The sequence below is a fragment of the Mandrillus leucophaeus genome, unplaced genomic scaffold (assembly GCF_000951045.1).
Source record: "Mandrillus leucophaeus isolate KB7577 unplaced genomic scaffold, Mleu.le_1.0 Scaffold1276, whole genome shotgun sequence".
Lineage (NCBI taxonomy): Eukaryota > Metazoa > Chordata > Mammalia > Primates > Cercopithecidae > Mandrillus > Mandrillus leucophaeus.
Genome location: NW_012101165.1, coordinates 327165 through 353938, shown reverse-complemented (window position 1 = coordinate 353938; position 26774 = coordinate 327165). Strand labels below are relative to the sequence as shown.

The 26774-nt window shown below is 39.6% G+C and overlaps 1 protein-coding gene across 6 annotated transcripts in view; it reads left to right on the top strand.

Annotated features, from left to right (window-relative positions):
• CALD1 (caldesmon 1) overlaps window positions 1-19247 on the top strand; it is a 201818-nt gene extending 182571 nt beyond the window's left edge. For 5 of the 6 annotated variants that reach the window (XM_011972146.1, XM_011972143.1, XM_011972142.1 and 2 more), the window contains 6 exons: window positions 5321-5364; window positions 5461-5542; window positions 8557-8694; window positions 9117-9212; window positions 13902-13982; window positions 16936-19247. In XM_011972146.1, the coding sequence (XP_011827536.1) occupies window positions 5321-5364; window positions 5461-5542; window positions 8557-8694; window positions 9117-9212; window positions 13902-13982; window positions 16936-16941 (447 nt within the window). In that variant the 3' untranslated portion in view covers window positions 16942-19247. The remainder of the gene's footprint in view (window positions 1-5320; window positions 5365-5460; window positions 5543-8556; window positions 8695-9116; window positions 9213-13901; window positions 13983-16935) is intronic. The other variant, XM_011972144.1, reaches the window with a different exon arrangement.
• Window positions 19248-26774: the final 7527 nt, after the last annotated feature.

The following is a 26774-nucleotide window of genomic DNA, read 5'->3' as shown; positions in this document are numbered from 1 at the left end:
AGCATGTTGGGAGTCCGAGGCAGGTGTATCACCTGAGGTCAGGAGTTTGAAACCAGCCTGGTCAACATGGAGAAACCCTATCTCTACTAAAAATACAAAATTAGCTAGGCGAAGTGGCAGGTGCCTATAATTCCAGCTACTCAGGAGGCTGAGACAGGAGAATCACTTGAATCTGGGAGGCGGAGGTTGCAGTGACTGAGATCGCACCACTGCACTCCAGTCTGAGCGACAGAGCGAGACTCCATCTCAAAAAAAAAAAAAAAAAAAAAAACCTTTCGGCTGTGTGTGGAAAACACCGGCTGCACTTGGCCCATGGACAAATGGGCCATGGCTTGCAGACCCCCTGCTCTAGAAAACAAAACCTCCCTGGGCTCAGGCTATCTCTGTACAGCTCTCAGAGTTCAGCCCATTCCCAGTCTAGGTCTTCTGTTCCTGACTCAACAGTAGTCAAAGAAAACCATGCTGTCGGCTGGGTGAGGTGGCTCACGCCTGTAATCCCAGCACTTTGGAAGGTCAAGGCAGGTGGATCACCTGAGGTCAGGAGTTCGAGACCAGCCTGACCAACATGAAGAAACCCCGTCTCTACTAAAAATACAAAATTAGCTGGGTGCACTGGCACATGCCTGTCATCCCAGCTACTTGAGAGACTGAGGCAGAAGACCTGCTTGAACCTGGGAGGCAGAGGTTGCAGTGAGCCGAGATCAGGCCATTGTACTCCAGCGTGGGCAACAAACGCAAAACTCCATCTCCAAAAACAAAAAAGAAGAAAGAAAAAGAAAACCATGCTCTCTCTTTCTACCTTCTTTAAAATCCTGCTCAAGCCTTCCTTGAACAGTCTTGGTAACATGAAGAAAATAGCAGTCAGATCTAGACTTCTAAATTCTACTGTGGTTTTTTTTTTTTTTCAGGAGAAACTATAACCCACTCTTCCCGCCTCTTTAATTATTTCCTCTCTACCAAATTTCTCAACTTACTTATTTCTCTGGTCTTTCCCTCAACCAAATGCTGACTTCCCATTTCATCTAGTGCCCCCAGGAAGCCATTTATCTACTCCCTCTGGTGGAGAGGCATTTGTCTGCAGTTGATTAAAGTAGATGTATAAAAAAGGTCCAGAATATTTTAAATTTCTACATAAGAGAGACACATATTCAGGGGCAGACAGTCTATGCTTCCCTCCATGTATGTGCCTTGAAGAACCTGCTGTGACTCTGATTTTCAAGCTCAATTTCATATTCTACAACTTAATTGGGATAGCTATTAATGCCCTTGGCCCTGCAGCTTTTATAAGTGGTTACAAGTTAGCATTGTAGAATACCAATGGGAGGAAACATATTTGCTATTTGACATCAAAATACTGTCAACTAGTATTTTTTTAAAAAATATCTCATGATTTCTATTCCTTGTTTGGGAAAGTCTGTACCTGGTTTTTCATCATTAAATTATGTTAGCAGTGAGTGATTTTCATATGTAATGAATAGATTTTAAGTAAATTCAATTCAAAGATTTTTTTATTTCTATTGCCTTCATTGGTTGGGGGTAGGGTGTAGAGTAATGAGAGCACCAATTTTCTAAAACAAATAGTGTGCTTTTATTCGAGTTTTATCGAGACAATACTGCCACCTCTTGGTCTTCAGAAGAACCAATTTCCCTCATTAAACTCCTTAAACAGAACATTTAATATACAAATTCAGTACAAATTGTTAAATTACATAGAGCCACTAAGTTAGGATATTTTCTAACAGGAGCGCATCAGTAAACCAACAGTGCATCCTGACAAAATGTGTGGAATGCGATGATGAAGTCAAGCTATGTTAGCTATGATAGAAGCAAAAGGAGGAGTAGGAATCTGAGAACCTCGGTGATTTGAATAAATGCCAGGGCTAAGGTTAGAAAGATGATCCCTGAGTCATAAAGATGCTGCAGGTGGGACAAAGAACAATTCTCACCTCCGCTATCCCCTTCTGCGGTGCCTCTGTCCTCCCACCACACTGAATTTTTCTTTATCCTTCAGTCTCACCACGCTGCGTGCCTTATGGCTCTCCAAATCTTTGTACATGTGCTTGCTTTGCCAGAAATGCCCTTTCCTGGCTAAGCCATGCACTTCCTTCCTCACTTTCATAAACTCATTTCTGAAACTGTGTAAACCAGAAACTACTAATCTCAGCTCAAATATCAACACTACTGAAAAGCCTTCTCCAGCTCCCCCAGTTACTTCTCTTATACACACAGCATTTTTTTCTTTAATATTGTACCTGCTGTTAATTTTTAAATATTTTATTTTATATACTGTATTAGTCTTCCCTACTAAATTCTGTGTTCCTTAAAGAATAAGACCTTGTCAGCCGGGCACAGTGGTTCACGCCTGTAATCCCAGCACTTTGGGAGGCCGAGGTGGGCAGATCATGAGATGAAGAGATCGAGACCATCCTGGCCAACATGGTGACCAAAAATTAGCTGGGCGTGGTAGCACGCATCTGTAGTCCCAGCTACTCGAGGCTGAGGCAGAAGAATCACTTGAACCCAGGAGGCAGAGGTTGCAATGAGCCGAGATTCTACCACTGCACTCCAGCCTGGCAACAGAGTGAGACTCTGTCTCAAAAAAGAAAAAGAATAAGACCTTGTCTATCTTAGTTTACTCAGGTTGCCATAACAAAATACCATAGACTGGATGTATTAAACAATAGAAATGTATCTCTCACAGTCCTGGAGGCTGGAAGTCCAAGATCAGGGTGCGAGCAGATTCAGTTTCTGATGAGAGCCCTCTTCATGGCTTGCAGATGGCTGCCTTCTGAGTGTGTCTTCACATGGTGGAAGGAGAGCGGGTGCACTCTCTAGTGTCTCTTCTTGTAGTGATAATAATCCTGTAGGATCAGAGTTCCACTGCTGTGATCTCATTTAACCTTAATTACTTCCTTAGAGGCCCCATTTCCAAGTACAATCACATCAGGGGTTAGGGCCTCAACACATGCTTTTTAGGGGGACACAATTTGATCAATAGCACTATTCTATTTATTAGTATTCAATTTTATATAGAAAGTACTCAATATATAATTTATTGGCTAATTGGCTGACAGGCTGTCAGGGATAAAAACAGGATAGGTGGGTGGGTGGATGGATGGATGGATAGATGGATGGATGGATGGATGGATGGATGGATGGATGGATGGATGGACAGACGGATGGACGGATGGGTAATATTTATTAAAAGTGCCAGTGCATTGCATGGTTCTAAACTATTTCACCTTACTCACCTGGGAATTTTTTCTACAGAAATATAATTCTAAGTTTATAATTAAAATCAGAAAAATAAGATTACTTTATAGATTTTTTATATATCCCATAAACTCAGCACTACTTATAGTACTTTTTTGCATAAAGGTTTTTAAGTAAGAGTTTGCTTTTGTCCTTGTAGGAAATCATCAGAAAGAATGAAATGCTCTTACTAATATCTATAAAAGTGCTATTCAACTGATATGAGAGGAAGCATGTTTTCAAAAGAAAAACTCTGTGATACTTATTAATTGCTCATGAATCCCAGACCAGTCTGGGTCAGAAAGAACCCCTCACATCTTGGAGAATTGTGTGTATCCCCTCAAAATTCATATGTTGAAATCCTAACCTTCAATAAGATGGTATTAGGAGGTGGGACTTTTGGAAAACAATTAGGTCATGAGGGTGGAGGCCCCCTTAATGGGATTAGTGCCCTTTTAAGAAGAGACACAGAACCTTACTTGCTCCCTTTCTATTCTGTGCTATATGAGGACACAGCAGGAAGGTGGCCATCTGCAAACCATGAAGAGAGCTCTCAGCAGACCCCAACCATGCTGGCAACCTAATCTTAGACTTCCCAGTCTCCGGAACTGTGAGAAATGCTTGTTGTTTTAAATCATCCAGTCTATGGTAATTTCTCATATTAACTGAGACTCACTGAGACAAGGGGCCACTCAAACATACTAGCCTAGGGCAACTATAATCTAGTAGATTTCTTGGCTGTCCTGAACAGGGAACAAAATGAAACTTTTCAGCGTGCCTGTGCTTTGGCACATGCAGTCATAAGCAAAGAAGGTATTTGCTCATGGTATTGATAAGTCATGGGTGGCAGAGGATATTTCTAGTCTGGAGTTGGCTGTGGCATGGATTCAACAAATATTTGCTTATGGCCACCATCTAAATTTAAGTGATACAGTTTCAGTAAAATATAATGTTTGATTTAGCAGCTTCGGTTGTAGCAAAAAGTTCCTAGCTTTCAAAAAAAAAAAAAAAGAATTCATCAAAGACTACTGAACTGCTGATTTTTTCTATGTCCACTCCTGTTTCTCTGGGCTTATTTCCTAATTTCACACTTGGGTTAAGAGGGGCTTTGTGGGAAGCCTCAGCCATTACAGATGAGCTGTACCCCATCCTCATTCTACCTGCATCCATCTTTCACGTTCCACGGCTAATAAAGTTCAACAATAGGCTTGATCATTGACCCTTGTCAAGGTAGGAAATCAGGTTAAGCAATAAGGGACTAGTTCACATTTTCTAGTTATTCAATCCTGTTACATACCAAATACATAGTTAAAACATTGTGGGAAAATTTTGTTAACTCAAATAGCATGGTATGTCTCTAATAAATACATCCTAAAGGGTAACAGTGTGTATTTTTGAAAAAATTATTTAAGTTTGTTGTTGTTTTGTTTGTTTTGAGACAGATGCTCATTCTGTCACCCAGGCTGGAGTGCAGTGGCACAGTCTTGGCTAACTGCAATCTCTCCCTCCCAGGTTCAAGCAATTCTCCCATCTCAGCCTCCCAAGTAGCTGGGGCTACAGGCACGTGCCACCACATCCAGTTAATTTTTGTATTTTTTAGTAGAGATAGGGTTTCCTCTTGTTGACCAGGCTGGTCTTGAACTCCTGACCTCAAGTGTTATTTGCCTGCCTTGATCTCTCAAAGTGCTAGGATTATAGGTGTGAGCCTCAGTGCCTAACCAATTATGTTAGTCTTAAAATTCAATTATTTTGCCACTGATTTATATGGTTTTAGAGGCATTTTTTATTCCATTTCTGTCTGGTCTTTATTTTGCCTTGAAAACTTGATTTTTTTTTTACACATTTTCTCTATCCTGTATCAATCCTACCTTCATTCCCCCAAATCTCACTACCAAATACCTTATATGTAGTTTTGCTTTCTAGCAGATCTATGCACAGTAACTCAAATACCCTTATATGCTCTTTGGTGTTTATTTAACAGGTTCAGGGATGATATTGGCCTGGGCTGAGAAACACTGCTTATAAGCTTGAAATATTAATTGGGTTTATTTTCTTTTGCAATTCCTAGATAGAAGAGCGAGCAGAATTTTTGAATAAGTCTGTGCAGAAAAGGTAAATATGGTTGATGGTTCAGTTGAACTAATCAGCTAGCATATGTATGGGAAGATTCTCTCTCATATTTTTATATGTATGTGTTTACTTTTTTAGCAGTGGTGTCAAATCGACCCATCAAGCAGCAGTAGTCTCCAAGATTGACAGCAGACTGGAGCAGTATACCAGTGCAATTGAGGTGAGAATTGTCCTCAGCGTTATGATCCTGCTGAACAGAAATAGATTCTGACTACATAGAAGATCATAAAAACACTTAGGACAATAATCAAGTCCAATAGCCCTAGGAGTGTTAGAATTTTTTTTTTTTTTGAGATGGAATCTCACTCTGTTGCCCAGGCTGCAGTGCAGTGGCAAACTCGGCTCACGGCAACCTCCGCCTCCCAGGTCAAGCAATTCTTCTGCCTCAACCTCCCAAGTAGCTGGGATTACAGGGGCCCACCACCACACTTGGCTAATTTTTGTATTTTTAGTAGAGACAGAGTTTTACCCTGTTGGCCAGGCTGGTCTCGAACTCCTGACCTCAAGTGATCCGCCCGCCTTGGCGTCCCAAAGCCGAATGTGAGCCATCACACCCGGCCCCCGATAGTGTTAGATTTATTACACTTTGAAATTCTAAGTTCTAAGAAATAGAGTAATAAAGATAAATTTTAGAGGAGTTTTAAATAAATTACTTTCTACTTTCAGCCTGAATATTGTTTAATGAAAACGTTTTTTTTTAAACAAATGGGTTTATTGGTATTTTTATATATATATATATATATATATATATATATATATGTGTGTTCTTTTTTGTTTTTGTTTTTGTTTTTGAGGCGGAGTTTTACTCTTTTTGCCCAGGCTGGAGTACAATGGTGCCATCTCGGCTCACTGCAACCTCCACCTCCCGGATTCAAGCGATTCTCCTGCCTCAGGCTCCTGAGTAGCTGTCATTATAGGTGCCCACGACCACGCCCAGCTAATTTTTTGTTTGTTTGTTTGTATTTTTAGTAGAGACAGAGTTTTGCCATATTGGCCAGGCTGGTCTCAAACTCCTGACCTCAGGTGATATGCCCTCCTCAGCCTCCCAAAATGATGGGGTTACAGGCATGAGCCACCGTGCCCGGCCAGTATTTAACTATATTTTTTATACATTCACATGTATATTTTCAATATCCCTAATTCCTTATAAAATATGTTCCCATATGTGGTTTGAATAGGTCTCTCACAATCTTACTTAATCCTCTATTTATAAAAACCTTTTATTATCAAATAAAAATAGTATAATGTAATATAAAGATGATAGCCAACCCAAGTTTAATCATCATCAATTTCAAACTGATTGTTTTATATTTGAAGGACACAGTTTTATGTGTCTATCTACTCCACCTTTTTCCCCCACCCAACTGACCTGGGGGTTTTATTCTATTTGGAAATGTGTATTTCCCAATACCAAAGCGCCAAGAAGGAAGGTGTCATTGATCAAGATGTGATCCTGCTTTTTTCTCCTTTGTGTAGACTTTAGTCAATGGTTTTAGCCTCTTGCACATCAGAGCACCTGCTATGAAGTAATTGGATCAGTTTGATTTGATTTTTTCTTCTTCTTTATATTGTAGAGTGGAGATACACATATAATAGTTTACAGATGATATGAGGGAATAAGAAAGAGAGGCATCCGATGATTTATCAAAGGAATAGTCAAGTCCTAACACTAAAGATGTGATTTACAAGACTAAATGTCCACTAAAATATAAAACAGATTGCAGATCTTTATTTTCTGTGATTGAGTTGGTCATAGCACTAATAGGTGTAATGAAACCAAGACTGGAGCTTTAAACTTTGCATAGTCCAGTGAGATCATTCTTTATGCCATGGCCCCTCATAATGGTACCACTCATCCTGGCTGTGCCTTCTTGAACATAGGCACAGGCCACAGGGCAGGACTGGAGGAGAAACTTGAGCCATTTGGGGTATGGCCTTCATTACTGCTGGCAGAGTGTCTTGAATACACTTCTTTCTTACTTACATTCATTCTTTCCTCCTTCTAATATATTTCCCATGCAGGGGTATCTCAGTCTTTCCATCTTTCAGCACTTTCCTGCCTCAGGACTTTTGCACATGCTGTTACCTCTGCATGGAATGGAGTTTGCTGCTCCTGTTTACTTCGCCACTTTCAAGTCTTCTGTCAGATCTGGTTTAAAATGTCACTTGCTCAGAGTAACCTTCTTTGCACCCCCAAACTAAGTACTGCCCCCTGATTGTGTGCCATGCTTTATGGCACATCATTATTTTTCATAGCACTTAGCACAATGTGAAATAAATACTTGTATAACTAGTTACTATCTTTCCTTTCTATTAAAATATAAGCCCACTGCAGCTGTCTTCTTGTTTTCTGTTTGTTTGTTTGTTTTTTGGTTTTTGTATTTTATTGATTGATTTATTTTGACACGGAGTTTCGCTCTTGTTGCCCAAGCTGGAGTGCAATGGTGCGATCTCGGCTCACTGCAACCTCTGCATTCCAGGTTCAAGCGATTCTCCTGCCTCAGCCTCCCAACTGTCTTGTTTTGAGCACCATTGTATCCCCAGAGCCTAGCAAAGTACCCTTCATACAGTAGGCATTTAAGAAGTATTGTTGAGGCCAGGTGTGGTGACTCATGCCTGTAGTCACAGCACTTTGGGAGGCCAAGGCAGGAGGATCCCTTGAGCCCAGGAATTTGAAACCAGCATGGGCAACATAGGGACTGTGCCTGGCTAATTTTTTCATTTTTTTCTCTACAAAATAGAGGCCTGTGGTTCCAGCTACTCGGGAAGCTGAAGTGGGAGGATCACTTGAGCCCTGGAGGTTGTGACTGTAGTGAGCCTTGATTGTGCCACTGCACTCCAGCCTGGGTGACAGAGCAAGACCCTGTCTCAAAAAAAAAAAAAAAAAGTATCTGTTGAAGAAACAAAGTAGAATATCAATTTCACAATAAATGGTGTCCAACAAAAAGCATATTTCATTTTTGAAAGATCCTCTGATCTAGCTGCGATGGTTTATTTTGAGGGACATATGTCATCAGGATAAAGTTTTACAACAGAAATTATCACTCTCATCTTTGGTGAAGGTGTTTACACAACGAATTTTTAAGATGATCATGTTGAGGAAGACAAACTCCCTGTAATTTTATGAGAACAAACTTCCCAGCACCAATCCTAAAAATAACTTGCACATTTCAGGGAACAAAAAGCTCAAAACCTACCAAGCCGGCAGCCTCGGATCTTCCTGTTCCTGCTGAAGGGGTGCGCAATATCAAGAGTATGTGGGAGAAAGGGAATGTGTTTTCATCCCCCACTGCAGCAGGCACACCAAATAAGGTCAGCGTCTGATTTTTGTCTTTGAAGTGTAGAGGGGCACATGTTTTTTGCATGTTGATTGTGATTCGGGAATCACACTAGTAAATAATAAAAGCAGCGAAGAAGGTGCAATTTGTATTTTGTTTTGCAATGACCACAAAAGCAAGCTCAGAGAGAGTGTGTTCCTGAGGTTGCATGATGTACTAAGCCTCGGCCATCGTACTCCAAATAAAGTGCCTGAGCTGAAACGTCCACCCTTGAAGTTGGAGTGGGGCGAGTTACAAGGGAAAGAAAACCAGATGACATATTCTGTAATTATCAAGTGTTAAGGTTTATGGTTATGTGAAATTATACTTACTGATATTTTGAATTTGCTTTGAAAATTCCTTCCCAGGTAAAGTTTACTTCATTCTCTAATATTTTGGATGATTGTCCCTTTGTAGGAAACTGCTGGCTTGAAGGTAGGGGTTTCTAGCCGCATCAATGAATGGCTAACTAAAACCCCAGATGGAAACAAGTCACCTGCTCCCAAACCTTCTGTAAGTACCTTCAGGTTTTTCTGAGTTTCTTTGATCTCCCAGCTTCTATCAGCGGAAGAAAACAAGCAGTTGTTCTGTTTACCTAGGAATGGCAGTGCTCCTATTCTTTGCTTTCCCTGATGAATAACAAACGGGAAAGTGTTCAGATTTACAGCTCTTCTAAGAAGCTGCATCGCAGTTACTCAGAGGGTAAAATGGAACCAAATAATCACCTCTACACCCTAATTGAGAGAAGGAATCAGCTAGAATATTGAGTTCGAATTTAGACCCTTTACGCGTCTATTTGTTTAGCTTCTATTCTATAGATTCTAGATAGAAGTTTGAAAATGAAAGGTCAAATCATTTTGGATAGTTCTTTGTCAAGAGCACCCCTAAACTTATTTCCAAAAGAATATGTATGTTGCCTATTGGGAACCCATATGTTTCAATTTCCCTAGTTTTTATAACTTGGCACAAAAATGCAGTTATTGGGTAGTTGTTGAAATAATTGGTCTAATTGTGTTGTCAACACCTCCTCAGGAAAGTCATAAAACTGGAAACTAGAAAAACTGGTTATGAATGATGTTTTTGAGAATTTAAAATTTTCTTAATTTATTAAGTGCAGCTATCTTACTAAAGATAACATTTCTTTCCACCTTTTTCGTTGAATGTATATGACAATTGCCTGGCATTTGTCATTATAATAAGAAAAAGTATCAAGCTCCCCACTGTATATTGCTGAGCTTTCGCTGTTAAGTTGGTTTTATAGCTTTGTTGGTGCTCAAGGGAGCTGAGAGTCCACTGTCATAATCCTACATTCTAGAGGAAGAAGAAAAACTTTCCAATCCTAGGCCTCTGTGCATTTAATTGCATCCATTGGCTTCATGCCATTTAATTGCATTTGTTGGCTCCACATATAATATCCAAAGTCACTGACTTTTGTCACTTTCCAATTTAAAAAGGAAGAAATGGAAATGCTTGCAAATCCTTCTTGGACACAACTCTTTGAACCATTTAATTAATATACACCCCGAGATTCTTTGCATAAAGGCTCACAGGAGGTATAAACTAATGTCAACCCAATTTACAATTAGAAAATCTTTACACACTGAAAAAAGCAACTTTTCCTCCCCTTCTCAATAGGTACAAGAATGGGGGTTTATAAAAGGATACAGTTGAGGCAAGAGCCTAGACCCAAAAGTTATGTGCTCTTTAGTGCCTCAAGTTTTCCAAGCATCTCTGGTAACATAAGGAGTAGAAATTATTTTCAAAAACAAAATGAAGCCATGGCAGTGTATATAAGTTTTGTGGTTCCATACCAGTGATTATTAACCCTTTTTGAATTATGAACCCCTTTAAAACCTAATGAAATTTAAGGACCCTCTCCCCCAAATATACATATAAAAACCAAGGCAGTCAATGGACCTACTCTCAAGATAGTAAGTAAGGAGAGAAAGATCTATGTTTCCCTCTTTGATAAGTATGGAATATTTGGAGGAGATGCTAATTTTTGCACGTTTATGATATTTGCAATCTTTCATTTTTGTAGCAGATTATACTCAAAACATTGATCCAGAACTTGCCCCCTATTCTTTTATCGGCACTTGAACTTGTAAACTTAAAAGTTTACCATCATCTGTATGACATCCTAATGAGGTTAAAAATATAAAATTCAGTTATTATTATGATAGGTATAACTGTATCCAGGTTTCCACAACAAAACAAAACAAAACAAAACAAAACATACACGATGTTCTGGGGTTACTGACAGCCTCCTGAAAAAAAAAAAAAAGTATTGCAGAGAAATTACAAAATCATTGCCTGCTTTACCTACTTATTAGTATGTGACTTGCTAGATCACCCCCTAGAGGGTGGAGAAGAAAAGGAAAGAAGAACATGGCAGTTAGTACAGATTTTAGTGACATCCTTCTTCCCATTAGATTTTGGAGACTGGCATGGCTTCCCGAATGAAAACCAGATGGGAGAAAGTTCTATGAAATCAATGTTGTAAATACACCAGAGTGCTACTGGGATGTCCCTTGCTATTTATGGGTAGAATTTATAAGATTTCAGTGTAACTTTGTAACTGCAATTCAATTCTGAGTATGTCTGTTTTAGCTGGTTTGTCTATTCTTTGTGTCTAAACTACATGTTATACAGCAATTAAAAAGCTAATTTGTCTTTCTTTTTGTTTAAAAAAAAAAAACCCCAACAATGTCTTTCTCAGCTGATCTTCTGTTCCTCACTTTTTGGTCTCTGGTTGATTGGAAACCTGCTTCTCCTGCCTTCATTTCTCCCTCTTCTTCCGGAGTGGGTCTTTCTCTAAAATGTAGTCTGGTCAGGTAATTCCATTTATATTTCCCCTTTGATTTAAAATGCCAACTTATAACTCAGATGTTAATATTTTCTTAAAAGGACTCTTTAAACTCTTTAAGTGATCTTGAAAGATTCATCGACAGGATTTATGGGAAGTGCAATCCATTTTCTTAGGTAGAAGAACATGCATGAGAAGGAAAAATATTTGTCTCATGTGAGTCAAATAAACAAAGCGATAATAGCTGCTTTCCAGAGCTTCCCTCAGCATGTTCCTAATTATAGTTTCCAAAATTTTAAAACAGTCTTCCAGACAGTTTGGCAACTTCCACCTACGCTGGCAAATGTAGTGGAATTCTACAAAAATAATCTGATTTGTTGCTTAATGGCTCCAAGTTAAATAGGTGTAACTCTCTAATAGAATATCAGGAATTCATGCCACAGAGGAAATCCAGAAACTCAGTAAGGTTTAGGCAAATCTGAAATGCTTCACATGGTATCATTTAACTATGCATTTTCGGTATTACAATCTCAATACTATCTATCAGAAATATGTCCATTTAGATCAGTGTCCATGGGTAAATGCAATTGCTGTTAGCTTTGCCTTCCTCCTGAGAAAAGGGTTTGCCAAAATAAGCATTACTATTTCAGTAAAACACATTTATTTTCTACACACTACCTTTTGCCAAGTACTAACATAAGCAAATGCTGGGAGAAAAGTAAATTGAAACAGAAATTTGGTTCCTTATCCAAATGAAATTAATTATGAGGTAGTAAATAAAGACTCTAAGCTATATAACTGTTATCGATCATATTTTAGTGTTTCCATCCCAAGATTTCCACATGTTCTTACATATGTCATCAACTGTCATCTTCTCGCATGGGTTCAATTTGTGATGAATGTTTATATTTGCGGGGTTCTACTGATCCACTTCTGAATTACCCAGTTGCCCCTCAGGAGACACAAAATGATTTTAGGGTGAGGGAGGTGCTGCTAGAAAAGGGACTTTGTGGCCAGGCACAGTGGCTCACGCCTATAATCCCAGCACTTTCAGAGGCTGAGGCGGGCAGATCATGAGGTCACGAGATCGAGACCATCCTGGCTAACATGGTGAAACCCTGTCTCTACTAAAAATACAAACATTAGCTGAGCATGGAGGCTTGTGCCTGTAATCCCAGCTACTCGGGAGGCTGAGGCAGGAGAATTTCTTGAACCCAGGAGTCAGAGGTTGCAGTGAGCCGAGATCATGCCACTGCACTCCAGCCTCGGTGACAGAGCAAGACTCTGTCTCAAAAAAGAAAAAGAAGAAAGAAAAGTGACTTTGTTTGGGCTACCCGGCAGCGGATCCCAAGATAGTGATTCCAGAGCAAGTTGTTTACATGGAGGTGAAGAAAACACTACAGGGTGTGAGGTTGGGAGAAGGCAGCCCGCAAAGAAGGTGTTATTAAGCAAGTCCCCACATGGGCTGTTAAGCCTTAATCCCACGGAGGAAATCCTGGAAGCCACCAGATAACACATACTTCAGAGTTACCCAAGCTGAGGCGAGTGAGCCTGAGAAATAATATTGCACCAACATTCCCCAGCCAGCCATTGAGGACTGCTCCTGGAGATGTTATAATAACTCTCTGAACTTTCCAGCCTGCCTCCTGGGCAGGCAAAACGGGCATCTGTACCCAGAGAAAGTCCCTAGGCAGAGAAGTGCCATGTGCAGTTGGCAGTCAGGCTGGTGTGCACTAAAGTAGTAAGGGCTGGGGGAAAAGAGGTGAGTACTAATTGAGTTCATCTGTGAGTCAGGAAATGTTTATCAAACCCCAAATTAGTTATTTTTAAATAATCTATGATCTGTTCACTTATAAGAGTGCAGAAATTTAAAATGAGGCTACATTATTTTAAACATGCTCCTGTTTCACTTTTACTGATCAATAAACAGTAAGTCCTTGGTAAAGGGCAAGGACCCAGAGGCTATAGTTCCAGCCCATTCTCATATCATAAGACATGTCACGGTCTATATAAAATCAAACAACAGCTAACCCCATCTCTAGTAAAAATACAAAAAAATTAGCCAGGCATGGTGGCACACACCTGTAATACCAGCTACTCTAGAGGCTGAGGCAGGAGAATCACTTGAAACCCAGTAGACGGAGGTTGCAGTGAGCCAAGATCATGCCACTGCACTCCAGCCTGGGTGACAGAGTGAGACTCTGTCTCAAAAAAAAAAAAAAAAAAAAAATCAGACAACAGCTGATGGTCCTTTCAATTCCATTTCAGATCACTGGGGTAAAGTGTATTAAACAACAAATTGATTCAAATAAACAATAGATGTGGCCATTTATTTAGAGCTGGCTGGAAAATATAAATGGCCACCTGTCAATGTTTTTCTGCTTTCTCTTTATCAGGACTTGAGACCAGGAGATGTATCCAGCAAGCGGAACCTCTGGGAAAAGCAATCTGTGGATAAGGTCACTTCCCCCACTAAGGTAATCCATTGGGAGGACTAATATTTCGGAGGTTTGTTTTCCTGATGTATTCTGTAGTATAATGTCCTGGAGTCAGATGAGAAATATCGCTGACCTACCGATCTTTGCCTGCACACTCATCAGTGTCTAAAAGACCAGTACATAACACAGTGAAAGGAAAAGTGCATTGCAAGTTTGTCAGTCATACAACATCAACAGCCCAAATCCATGGAATGGTTCTCAGTAAGACATTCTCAATACACCACAGTGGTAGGAACGTTGGCAGCAGAAGCCTGTATGGGATACTATGGTCTACGTTTCCTTACAACGTCCCAGCTTGGTGCCACAGTCATTTAAAGATCATTTGGGGAAAACATCTGTCTCCCTGAGTGTTTCCAAAACTGCTTTCTGGAACCATTTTAGATTATATTGCCACTGCCAGCAGCCTAAGACTCAGGGTTGCTATGGCAAAAAAATTAAAATAATATTCAAGAGCAAGGCAACCATTTAATACCCTATGAAAATGAATGGCTAAGAATGACTGGGCTCCTCTTCCTTTTAGTCTTCTGGTCAAAGGATATGGTCATTCTTCAGAAAGGAGGCTCTGAAGAACATCTAAATGATGCTCAGACTGCAAATGGGACCCTTTGTGTACAATGAGCTCATTCAACTCCCAACTGTAGCCTTTCCCCATTTCAAGTAATAGACCTAGTCTTCTTCAATAAAAAGAAAATTAAAAAGGAAGAAACTGGAGATGGACAATAAGCAAGGTTAGAACAGGCTGCTTATGGGCTGATTTAAACAGAAGCACTTCTTAAGCAAACTCAGGACTAAAGAGTGCATCAAAGGCAACTAGAGAATCACTACAATTCACTGCAGTGAGAGAATTACCTTCCCTTTCCTACTTTCTACATGTTCTTAGTTCTGGTGCAGCTACCTAAACATATTACCCCACCTTCACTATTAGCTACGCATTGCGCTTTTATTCCATTGAAATTCACTAGCCTTTCTAAGTCATTGCTACACATATGAAAAGTGCTGCTGGTAATTATCACATTGCAAACTACTAGCGCTAAGTGAGCACCCCACTGTATGCTAGACAATCTTCTGCCTTCTTACCCTCCATTATTTCATTTGATCCTCCAGTCACCACGTGAGGTAAGTAGTGTATCATTCTCATTTTGCAGCTGAGAAAAATGAGGCACTGAAAGATGAAGTAACTTTCTCAAAGTCACACAGTGAATAAGTAGCATAGCCTGCATTGATACTCCAGCAGTCTGATCCAAGCCTGCATTTTAACCATTATACATGGTACTTTCTTTTAGGATGCTATTCAGGAGAAAATGTATAGTTGTCAATTCCTTCTATAATTTTCTCTTGGTGGCAGGGGAGAAAAGAACTTTTTTTTGTTATTTTTTAAACAAAGAATGAGCTTGTTGACCTAAGCCTTTATGACCACTCTAGCCTATTCTATTAGCGCATTGCAGGTTTGTCAGCCATGCGGTGTAAGTAGCACAAACCCATGGAAAGGTTCCCAGGAAGACATTCTCCATACACCACCGTGGGAGGAACGCTGACAGCAGAAGGTTCTCTTCTCAGACCTCTGAGAGGTATCTGACCTCTCAGAATGGCAGTCCCAGTGTTTATGAGTCCCAGAATGAGTCCCTGAAAAGGGGATGTCAGCTGGCTATAGACCATCGTCACCAGTATAATGAAGTCTCTCTGGATAACATTCCTCCTAGCCAGAGCTCTGGAAAGTAGAACAAAGATGATGTGAAACGGTCAGACTCAGAGACCACCACTCACATACAAACATGAATGGTACTCCCTGGAGTTATGCAGCACTAGTTATGTAGGCAGTACAAGGCAGGAGGGTGACAGTGTGAGTTTTCACATGCCACTAACCTCTTTCTACACTAGTAATAATATAACCACCAGACGCAGAACTGAGTTTATGAGGTAGCAGATTAGGTAGCTCTTTTGCTCCAAAATGTCAAACTCATTTCTTGTTACTCAGTCATTCCTTAGAAATGAATACAATGAACACCCCTGAAAATTTGAATTCACAACACTTTAAGATTTCTTAATAGCTTGGCAAAAAATTTTAGCAACTAGCTGAGGGGGAGAGAATGGTATAAGAATAGGACTACAGGTGAGGTAAGTCTCGTGGGGTAGGGGTGTAAGAATAGGAGGGAGAAAATAGAGATTGCTAGATTAAAAATGGGAAAAAACTAAAGATAAACATCCTCCTTCACCATCATACATTGATGTGGCCCTCACTGAGCTATTCAGTCGCTTGTGCCTGTTCTAGAATACACACTAGATTTTTGGCTCTTATGGTAGAGTTTAAAAATGAAAAAAACAAAGCAACTTACTTGACTCTAAATGCTATGAGCAAGGCGAAAGGTTAAGATAGGAAAAGAGAACATAAAGGAGAAAGACAGGAAGAGGGAAGTGAAAAAAATCAGAAGGAAGGATAAAATAAAAGAAGATCCAGCCGGGCGCAGTGGCTCACAACTGTAATCCCAGCACTTTGGGAGGTTGAGGCAGGCAGATCACTAGAGGTCAGGAGTTCAAGATTAGCCTGGCCAACATATGGGAAACCTCGTCTTTACCAAAAATACAAAACTTAGCCAGGCATGGTGGTGCACGCCTGTAATCCCCAGCTACTCAGGAGGCTGAGCTGGGAGAATTGCTTGAACCTGGGAGGCAGAGGTTGCAGTGAGCTGAGATCACACCACTGCACTCCAGCCTGGGTGACAGAGCAAGATTCTGTCTCAAAAAAATTAAAAAAGTAAAATAAAAGATCATATTTGAATGGAATGCCAGTAATAATCCTCCCTTTCATAAATATTTATTCCTGCCATACTTTTATTCCTTTTTCTTCTGACTCTAAAAACTGTCTGCCTGAAACACTGCAGGCTGTCAGTTTCACACTGCAAGCTGTCAATTTCAACTTCTCTTCTCTTGGCAGGTTTGAGACAGTTCAAGAAAGAACCCAAGCTCAAGACGCGGGACGAGCTCAGTTGTAGAGGGCAAATTTGCTCTGTTTTGTATTTATGTTGATTTACTAAATTGGGTTCATTTTCTTTTATTTTTCAATATCCCAATAAACCCATGTATATTATCACTATATTTAATAATCACAGTCTAGAGATGTTCATGGTAAAAGTACTGCCTTTGCACAGGAGCCTGTTTCTAAAGAAACCCATGCTGTGAAATAGAGACTTTTCTACTGATCATCGTAACTCTGTGTCTGAACAGTGATACCAACCACATCTGAAGTCAACAGAAGATCCAAGTTTAAAATTGCCTGCGGAATGTGTGCAGTATCTAGAAAAATGAACCGTAGTTTTTGTTTTTTTAAATACAGAAGTCATGTTGTTTCTGCACTTTATAATAAAGCATGGAAGAAATTATCTTAGTAGGCAATTGTAACACTTTTTGAAAGTAACCCATTTCAGATTTGAAATACTGCAGTAATGGTTGTCTTTAAAAAAAAAAAAAAAAAAAGGAAATGTACTGTTAAGGTATTACTTTTTTTCATGCTGATGATTCATATCTAAATTACATTATTATGTTAGCTGACAGTGGTACTGATTTTTTAGGTTGGTTGTTTTGTGGATTTCTTTAGTAGTGATAGTAGCCTGAACCACATTTTAGATAACTCATGTATGTATGTAATGTGCATACACATATACAAACACACTAATGGTAGAATGCTTTTTTATGTGCTAGACTATTATATTTAGTAGTATGTCATTGTAACTAGCCAATATCACAGCTTTTGAAAAATTAAAGAATCACAATATTATATTAATATTTCATATTTGCCAATAGAAACATGGCAGATAGGTATCAATGTTTTCAATGCCTGATGACCTATAAGAAGAAAGTATTGAAAAGAAGAGAGATTAGAAGTGTCACAAGGAGTTGAAATTTTCTAAAAGACATAGTATTTAGTTTATAATTAAATGCATTCTTGACGTCCAGTGTGAATTTTATTAATGCTATCATCTCGACCAAGCTCAAAGCCTACTTATTAGAAACAATGAAGTTCACAATAGGTCATAAGGTCTCTTCCTTTTCTAAAATTGAAAGACAAGAAATTTAGTGCCAATATTGTACAGACTGAAATTCCATGAGTCTCACAAAGACTACCTTTGGCTAAATGTCTGCAAGCAGAGAAGTAAAGTGAGCAAAATCCAGTGTTGAGGAGTCATGACCGTACTTTGATCTTTATATACTCTGAAACATTTCTTTAAATTAAACTTTTCTACCTTTATTTGTCATTGGTACTTGTAGTAAGTTGACAATGTGGTGAAATTTCAAAATTATATGTAACTTCTACTAGTTTTACTTTCTCCCCCAAGTCTTTTTTAACTCATGATTTTTACACACACAATCCAGATCTTATTATAGCCTCTAAGTCTTTATTCTTCACAGTAGATAATGAAAGAGCCCTCCAGTGTCTTGGCAAAAATGTTCTGGTATAGCTGGATACGTACAGTGGAGTTATATAAACTCATACCTCAGTGGACTTAACCAAAATTGTGTTAGTCTCAATTCCTACCACACTGAGGAAGCCTCCCAAATAACTATTTTCTTATCTGCAGTATTCCTTCAGAAGAGCTAACCAGGGCAGGGCTGGCATGAGAAGTGACCCCTGCGTTACAAAGTCTATCTTCCTCAGAAGTTTGTAAAGAGCAGTTGAATATTCTAGCTTTAGCAAACCTAGGCCAAAGGAAGGAAAGCCATGAAGAATGCAGAAGTCAAACACTCATGACAGAGCAGGCACAAGTCTACAATAAGCTAAATCAGAATTTACAAACACAAACGTCCCAGGTAGCATTGACTCCCATCATTGGAGTGAAATGGATCAAAGTTTGAATTAAGGCCTATGGTGAGGTAACATTGCTTTGCTGTACTTTTGAACAAGAGCTTCTCCTGATCACTGTTATATATTTTTCTAGAAAATCTAAAGTTCAGAAGAGAATGTATCACTGCTGACTTTTATTCCAATATTTGGATGGAGTTAAGTTTTAGGGTAGAATTTTGTTCAGTTTGGATTTAATCTTTTGAAAAGTAAATTCCTTGTTTACTGGTTTGACTATAATTCTCTGTTATCTTTATGAGGTAAAACTGCAAGCTGACTAGCATGTTCTGTGAATCTGCCATTCCTAAAACTTTTATAAACACTTCATATTTTTCACTGATAATTGATCGCTCCAATAAACATATATTGTGAAAATGCATCCACAATAAATGGAATTCCTTCCTGCAAAATGTCTTTGCCTCACTTATTTTTATGTACAATATTGATAGTGAGAGGTGTGTCTATTGTAATAAAGATTATGGCACAGTAAAACCTATATTTCAGGTTGAGTCTTGGTTTCACTCTTTAAAGAAGAAAAGCATTTTCATATTTTTAAATTATCTAACGAAATACAGAAAATTGGTCTTATGTTGACAACTGACCAAACATGTATGGAAAAGGTTGAAGAGGAATTTTGCAAATCCTTCCTAAAAGAAACTATCGTCTGGGCACAGTGGCTCACGCCTGTAATCCCAGCACTTTGGGAGGCAGGAGGATTGCTTGAGCCCGGGAGTTCAAGACCTGTAGGGTCTAGCCCCATAAGGTCAGTAGGTTTTTCTCCCCGTGTGTGGAGACAAGAGATTGTAGAAATAAAGACACAAGACAAAGAGATAAAAAAAAAACACAGCTGGGCCCGGGGGACCACTACCACCAAGACGCGGAGACGGGTAGTGGCCCCGAATGCCAGGCTGCACTGATATTTATCGGACACAAGACAAAGGGGCAGGGTAAGGAGTGTGAGCCATCTCCAATGATAGGTAAGGTCACGTGAGTCACGTGTCCACTGGACAGAGGGCCCTTCCCTGCCTGGTAGCCGAGGCAGAGAGAAAGAAAGGAGAGAGAGAGAGACAGCTTACGCCATTATTTCTGCATATCGGAGACTTTTAACTTTCACTAATTTGCTACTGTAATCTAAAAGGCAGAGCCAGGTGTACAGATTGGAACATGAAGGCGGACTAGGAGCATGACCGCTGAAGCACAGCATCACAGGGAGAGGGTTAGGCCTCCCGATAACTGCGGGCGGGCCTGACTGATGTCAGACCCTCCACAAGAGGTGGAGGAGTAGAGTCTTCTCTATTCTCCTCCAGGGAAAGGCAGACTCCCTTTCCCGGTCTGCTAAGTCGCGGATGTTTTTCCTTGACACTGACGCTACCACTAGACCACGGTCTGCTTGGCAACGGGCATCTCCCCAGACGCTGGCGTTACCGCTAGACCAAGGAGCCCTCTGGTGGCCCTGCCCGGGAATAACAGAAGGCTTGCACTCCTGTCTTCTGGTCACTTCTCACTATGTCTCCTCAACTCCTATCTCTGTATGGCCTGGTTTTTTCTAGGTTATAATTGTCGAGCAAGGATTATTATAATATTGGAGTAAAGAGTAATTGCTACAAACTAATGATTAATGATATTCATATAGAATCATATGTATGATCTATGTCTAATATAACTTATTTTATATATTTTATTATACTGGAACAGCTCGTGCCCTCGATCTCTTGCCTTGGCACCTGGGTTGCTTGCCACCCACAAAGACCAGCCCAGGCAACATAGCAAGACCCCTTTCTGTACAAAGTAATTTAAAAGCCAGGCATGGTGACATACACCTGTAGTCCCAGATACTCGGGAGCCTGAGGCAGGAGGATCACTTGAGCCCAGGAGGTCGAGGCCACAGTGAGCCCTGATAGCACCACTGTGCTCCAGCCTAGGTGACAAAGTAAGACCCTGTCTCAAAAAAAAGTAACTATCGATTGTCCCTCCATCCTCCTTCTCATTGCCAATGTTGTCACATACCAGCCCTCTGGCTCCTAAGATGGGCAGTACTGTTTTCTCAAAGGTAGTGTCTCTTATATAGAAACACCCATTTAATATAAACCATTCATTTGTAGAATACTTACTACTTGAAAGGCACTGGTGATTACATGGGAATCCAAAGTTATTTTTTCATGGTAATTCTGCATATTTATGTAGCACTAATTGGTCTGAAATCTGAAGTTCTCATAAAGGTTTTAAACTGTGAGTTCGAAGCTCCTGAACAGTTCCCTCAACCCTGCCTACAAGATTGACACAATTAACTAAGTTACTATAAAAAAAAATAGTATTTTTATTTCTGTGTCCTAACAAGAAGTGTGGTAAGTATAGACAATAATATAGTTGTTATCAAAATCGATTTGCAAAATTAAGCAATGGAAAGAATACAATCTGTAATACCAATACCAAACTGGTAAGATTAGAGGTGAATGGAAATTAATTTTACAATATGTATATTCAGGATAAGAGCTTGAAAACATACTAGTGTCTTCTGTGATGTCAAAACAGGTCTGTATTAAAGGTTTTTTCCTACCTTTGCTTGTATGTATGCTCCAAGTGGAAGAATGGATAAGAAAAAAAGAACTCAATCCTAAATTTGTGTTCTTCCATTGGCATTAGCAGATAACTAACAAGGTCTTGATTTTAGTACAGCGTCCATTTATGTCAAGTCTATTAATTATGTCCTAATATTCTATATCCTACTGATTTTTTCCTTATCTGTTACTGAGAAAGGAAAGTGAAAAAGCTCCCACTACGATTATGGATTTGTCTATCTCTCCTTGTAATTCTGTTAATTTTGCTTTCCATATTTTAAGGTTATTTTTAGGTGAGATATTCAATTCACTAGGAAGATATAATAATTCTAAATCTTTAGCTAAAGATCACTATGAAGTGACCATCTATTTGTGCAAAGACTTTTGCCTTAAAGTTATTTTTTTCTATTCTTAAAATTACTATGGTGGCTTTCTTTTGACTAGGGCTTGCATCATATTATTTTTTCCATCCCTTAAATTTCATTTATATCCTTTAGTCTTAGATACGTGTCTTTAACAATAATCACATGGTTTGGGTTTTAATCCAATCTGGTGATCTCTGAGTTTCAACGGGAATATTTAGTCCTTTCATATTTAATGTAATTACTGATATCTTTGTATTTAATAGTATCCTAGCTATGCGCCACCTGTACTATATGACTTTTTCTTTCTTGTTCATGCCGGGGCTGCTGCTGCCTCAGAGCATATGCTGATCTACAAGTGGCAGCTGAGAGGCTGAGCTAGATCTTTGGAAATACAATTGGGCTAGAGGAAAAAAAGTCAGAATCTGCTAACTGCCAAGAATGAGGGCTAGGTAAACTACTTCTAGCTTTGGTTGGGTCTTCAGAGAGCTGCCTCCTAAAACTAAGGTGAATTTAAAGTTATCTGGTCTTCACACAGATTGCCACCTAGCTCCACTCTGTGGAACAATTCTAGTATTCTCGCAAGGAAATAAATGATCAATGGTAAAGATGAGAAACGTTACAAAATACTGAGTAACAATTCAAGAATTTAAGAGATAAAGTATCACAAGGCTCTAGCACATAACTGTCAAAGAATTATGTAGTATATACTTGTCAACATTTAGAGGGAAGAGAGAATACATCAGCCTGGGGTAATCAAAGAAGAAAAATATTTGCCTGAACATTTTTTATACCCCCGGAAGTGTACGCAGTACCACTACACATAACAGTGCTTGGTAAGCGATAAGATGATTTCATGAGCAACTCAGTTTATAAACTTTGCTAGATGTGCTGCTGTCAATTTCTGTTAAGTTTCTAGAGTTATAAGAGGTTAGTTTTGTGACATTTTGTATTACTAAATTTATAGTCCATATATCAACTCAGCCCTGAATCTCAGCTCCATAAAGAACACTGGCTTCTTACATCACTCTAATGCCAGTTGTTGTTGTTGTTGTTGTTGTTGTTGTTTTGAGATGGAGCCTTGCTCTGTTGCCCAGGCTGGAGTGCAGTGGCACCATCTCAGCTCCCTGCACTGCAACCTCCGCCTCCCAGGTTCAAGTGATTCTTCTGCCTCAGCCTCCCGAGTAGCTTGGACTACAGGTGTGCGCCACCGCACCCAGCTAAATTTCGTATTTTTAGTAGAGATGGGGTTTCACCATGTTGGCCAGGCTGGTCTTGAACTCCTGACCTCAAGTGATCTGCCCACCTCGGCTTCCCAAAGTGCTGGGATTACAGGCATGAGCCATCACACCTGGCCTCCAATGCAGATTTAAAGCAGAGTTTTGCCATGACATGCTCTTAGTAGTGATGTCTTTTACTATCTTGAAATAGAATTTTCAAAAAATGTTTCATTAAAATAGATTTTGGAAGGCCCAATGGGTCATTTCTACCTGGATAAGGAACCTTAATTCAATCTTCTCTTACTGAATATACTAAAAATTATGCAAAAGTACCACAATCCTACAGAACACAAGATTAGTTTCTTAACCAGTTTTCAACCTTACCTAGCACTCTTCCATTCCAATATGCTTTTATTAGAATAATGAAATGCTATCTTGTATATGTCTAGTTCCTGCTGTATTAGTCAGGGTTCTCTAGAGGGACACACTAACGGAATAGTTTATATAAAATCTATAAAGGGGAGTTTTTAAAGTATTAACTCACATGATCACAAGGTCCCACAATAGGCCATCTGCAGGCTGAGTAGCAAGGAGAGCCAGTCTGAGTTCCAAAACTGACGAACTTGGAGTCCGATGCTTGAGGGCAGGAAGCATCCAGCGTGGAAGAAAGATGTAGGCTGGGAGTCTAGGCCAGCCTCTCTTTTCACATTTTTCTGCCTGCTTATATTTTCGCCATGCTGGCAACTGATTAGATTGTCCCCACCCAGATATTAAGGGTGGGTCTGCCTTTCCCAGACCACTGACTCAAATGCTAATTTCTTTTAGCAACACCCTCACAGATACACCCAGGATCAATAGTTTGTATCCATCAATCCAATCAAGTTGACATTCAGTATTAACCATCACACCTGCCAACATTAGTAACACGGGTGCTTTGAGGTTTTTTCAAATTACAGAAATTAGTTATCAAGTTCACTAGGGTTTCTCAACTAGGGTCTCACAGACCACACTTTAAAAACCACTTCCCCATGTCTTGAGGAGAATGGTGGCTCTAACCTGCTCCCTGATGTAACATGTAAGTGCTTAGAACTTATATGTTACTCACCCAATCCTCACAACCCTACAAGACAGGCACTACTGTACTGTCCCCCCTTGACAGGTAAACAAATTGAATCAAAGAGAATTTTAAAACTTGCCCACAGTCATATGGCTAAATGGCAGAATATTTGACCCAAGGCAGTTGGCTCCTGAGTCATTCAGGACATAGGCAAGGACTTCATGACTAAAACACCAAAAGCAATGGCAACAAAAGCCAAACTAGACAAATGGGATCTAAAGAGCCTCTGCAGAGCAAAAAAAAAAAAAAAAAAAAAAACCACCATCAGAGTGAACAGGCAACCTATGGAACAGGAGAAAATTTTTGCCATCTACCCATCTGACAAAGGGCTAATATCCAGAATCTACAAAGAACTTAAATTTATATGAAAAAATCAACCCCATCAAAAAGTGGGTGAAGGATATGAACAGATATTTCTCAAAAGAAGACATTTATGCAGACAACAGACACATGAAAAAAATGCTCATCATCACTGGCCATCAGAGAAATGCAAATCAAAACCACAATGAGATCCATCTCACACCCGTTAGAATAGCGATCATTAAAAAGTCAGGAAACAACAGGTGTTGGAGAGGATGTGGAGAAATAGGAACACTTTTACACTGTTGGTGGGACTGTAAACTAGTTCAACCATTGTGGAAGAAAGTGTGGCAATTCCTCAAGGATCTAGAACGAGAAATACCATTTGACCCAGCCGTCCTCTTACTGGGTATATACCCAAGGGTTATAAATCATGCTACTATAAAAACACATGCACACGTATGTTTATTGCAGCAATATTCACAATAGCAAAGACTTGGAATCAACCCAAATGTCCATCAATGATAGACTGGATTAAGAAAATGTGGCACATGTACACCATGGAATACTATGCAGCCATAAAAAAGAATGAGTTCATGTCCTTTGTAGGGACATGGATGAAGCTGGAAACCATCATTCTGAGCAAACTATTGCAAGGACAGAAAACCAAACACTGCATGTTCTCACTCATAGGTGGGAACTGAAAAATGAGAACACTTGGACACTGGGGGAGGAACATCAAACACTGGGGCCTATCGGGAGGTGGTGGGAGAGGGGAGGGATGGCATTAAGAAAAATACCTATTGTAAATGATGAGTTAATGGGTGCAGCACACCAACATGGCACATGTATACATGTGTAACAAACCTGCACGTTGTGCACATGTACCCTAAAACTTAAAGTATAATTTTAAAAAATGAACTTCTTAATGCCAAATCGAATGCCAAATACCAGAAGCAAATCTCAAATATCAAAATGATACTGTTTTAGTAACTGAAAAGTTACCAACTCTAGCCAACATGCCCTGAGCTGGAAAGGGAATTTCACCATTGCACAGTTAGGGCAGATTTTGGCAGGAGGAAAAGACAATTTCATGTTTTTTGTCATGAGATTTCATGCAGAGTCTGGGAAACTATTCGTTCTCTTTTGAGATGATTTATCCTATCTATTATCGGTTGAGCAGGCAGGGGGCATTCTTACTAACTCATTTCCAAATACTAAGGGCAATGATAGCTTCACCATAGCCCCCAAATACAGACAATTAATTCTGCTGATGACAAAGTAACTAGAAAAGACACCATCAAGTGAATGACGCTTGAGCTGAGTGTTGGTTAGTTGACTGGCTGAGACAGGTCTCAAGATCTGAGCTTGGAAACAGTTTAAGAGGTTTGGCCCTGTACTAGGTCATCCTAGACCCAGATAGTATGAAGAAGGCCAAGATAATTACTAGACTATCCCAGGCTTCCCAGGCCCTCCTATGGCTTCCTCAGTCGAATTACAAGACCTCTAAGATCATAGACTACTGAGTTCTATGATGTCATAAGTAACTGATTGCCGTAGTCACTTCATATATTCATTTAAGCCTCTCTCAATTGTCAACCTAAATAACAGAGACAGGCTCTCTAAAAGACGTTTATTTGGGAATGGAACATTGCAAATCGGAATATGCATGTCATAGTAAACTATGTGTATAGTCAGGGAGGTAAAGGAAGATAAAGATTTTTAAAAGAAAATAAGAGGAAGATTACATACTGGCTTTTAAAATGATTATCCTTAGCCACAAAGATCAATAACAAGAGTGATGCCAGTCTGAGGTTAGCCAGGCAGTTGCTGAGCAGCTGTCCTTGTAGAAGTATCTTTTCTGTAAGGTTGTGATGGCCCTCGTGTAAGGTTGTGGTTGTTACGGAGTCTTTTTCATTATCAAGCACACAAATGTGAAGACTCTTCTTTCATGGCCTTCTCCAGCTCTGTTTGTCAGTTTTCTTTCATGACTCTATTTTGATTCTGATCCAAATGATATAGTTACACAAAATTATACTCCTAACACAACTTACCTTTGGCCATCCTGCTAAAACGAACTTTCTTCCCGATTCCCACACAAGTAATTGTGCTTTTTGGCACAGTTGGCACTTAAAGAGTTTTGGTTGTCTTTTCCTCTTTTCTTACTCTATTTTTTATTATACTGCCTTTTAGACTGTAGTCTTAGATCAAACTCAAAAAAAAAAAAAAAGAGCAGAAAAAGTTGCCACAAGGGTAAAGCTGCCTTCCCAAAAGGCAGAAGCTGGCAATAGAAGGAGCATGTCCAGTAACCTTCTTTGGTGAGATCACAAGGAAGGGGAACAAAAATTCAGACAAAGTCCTTGGTAGAAGTTTATTCTAG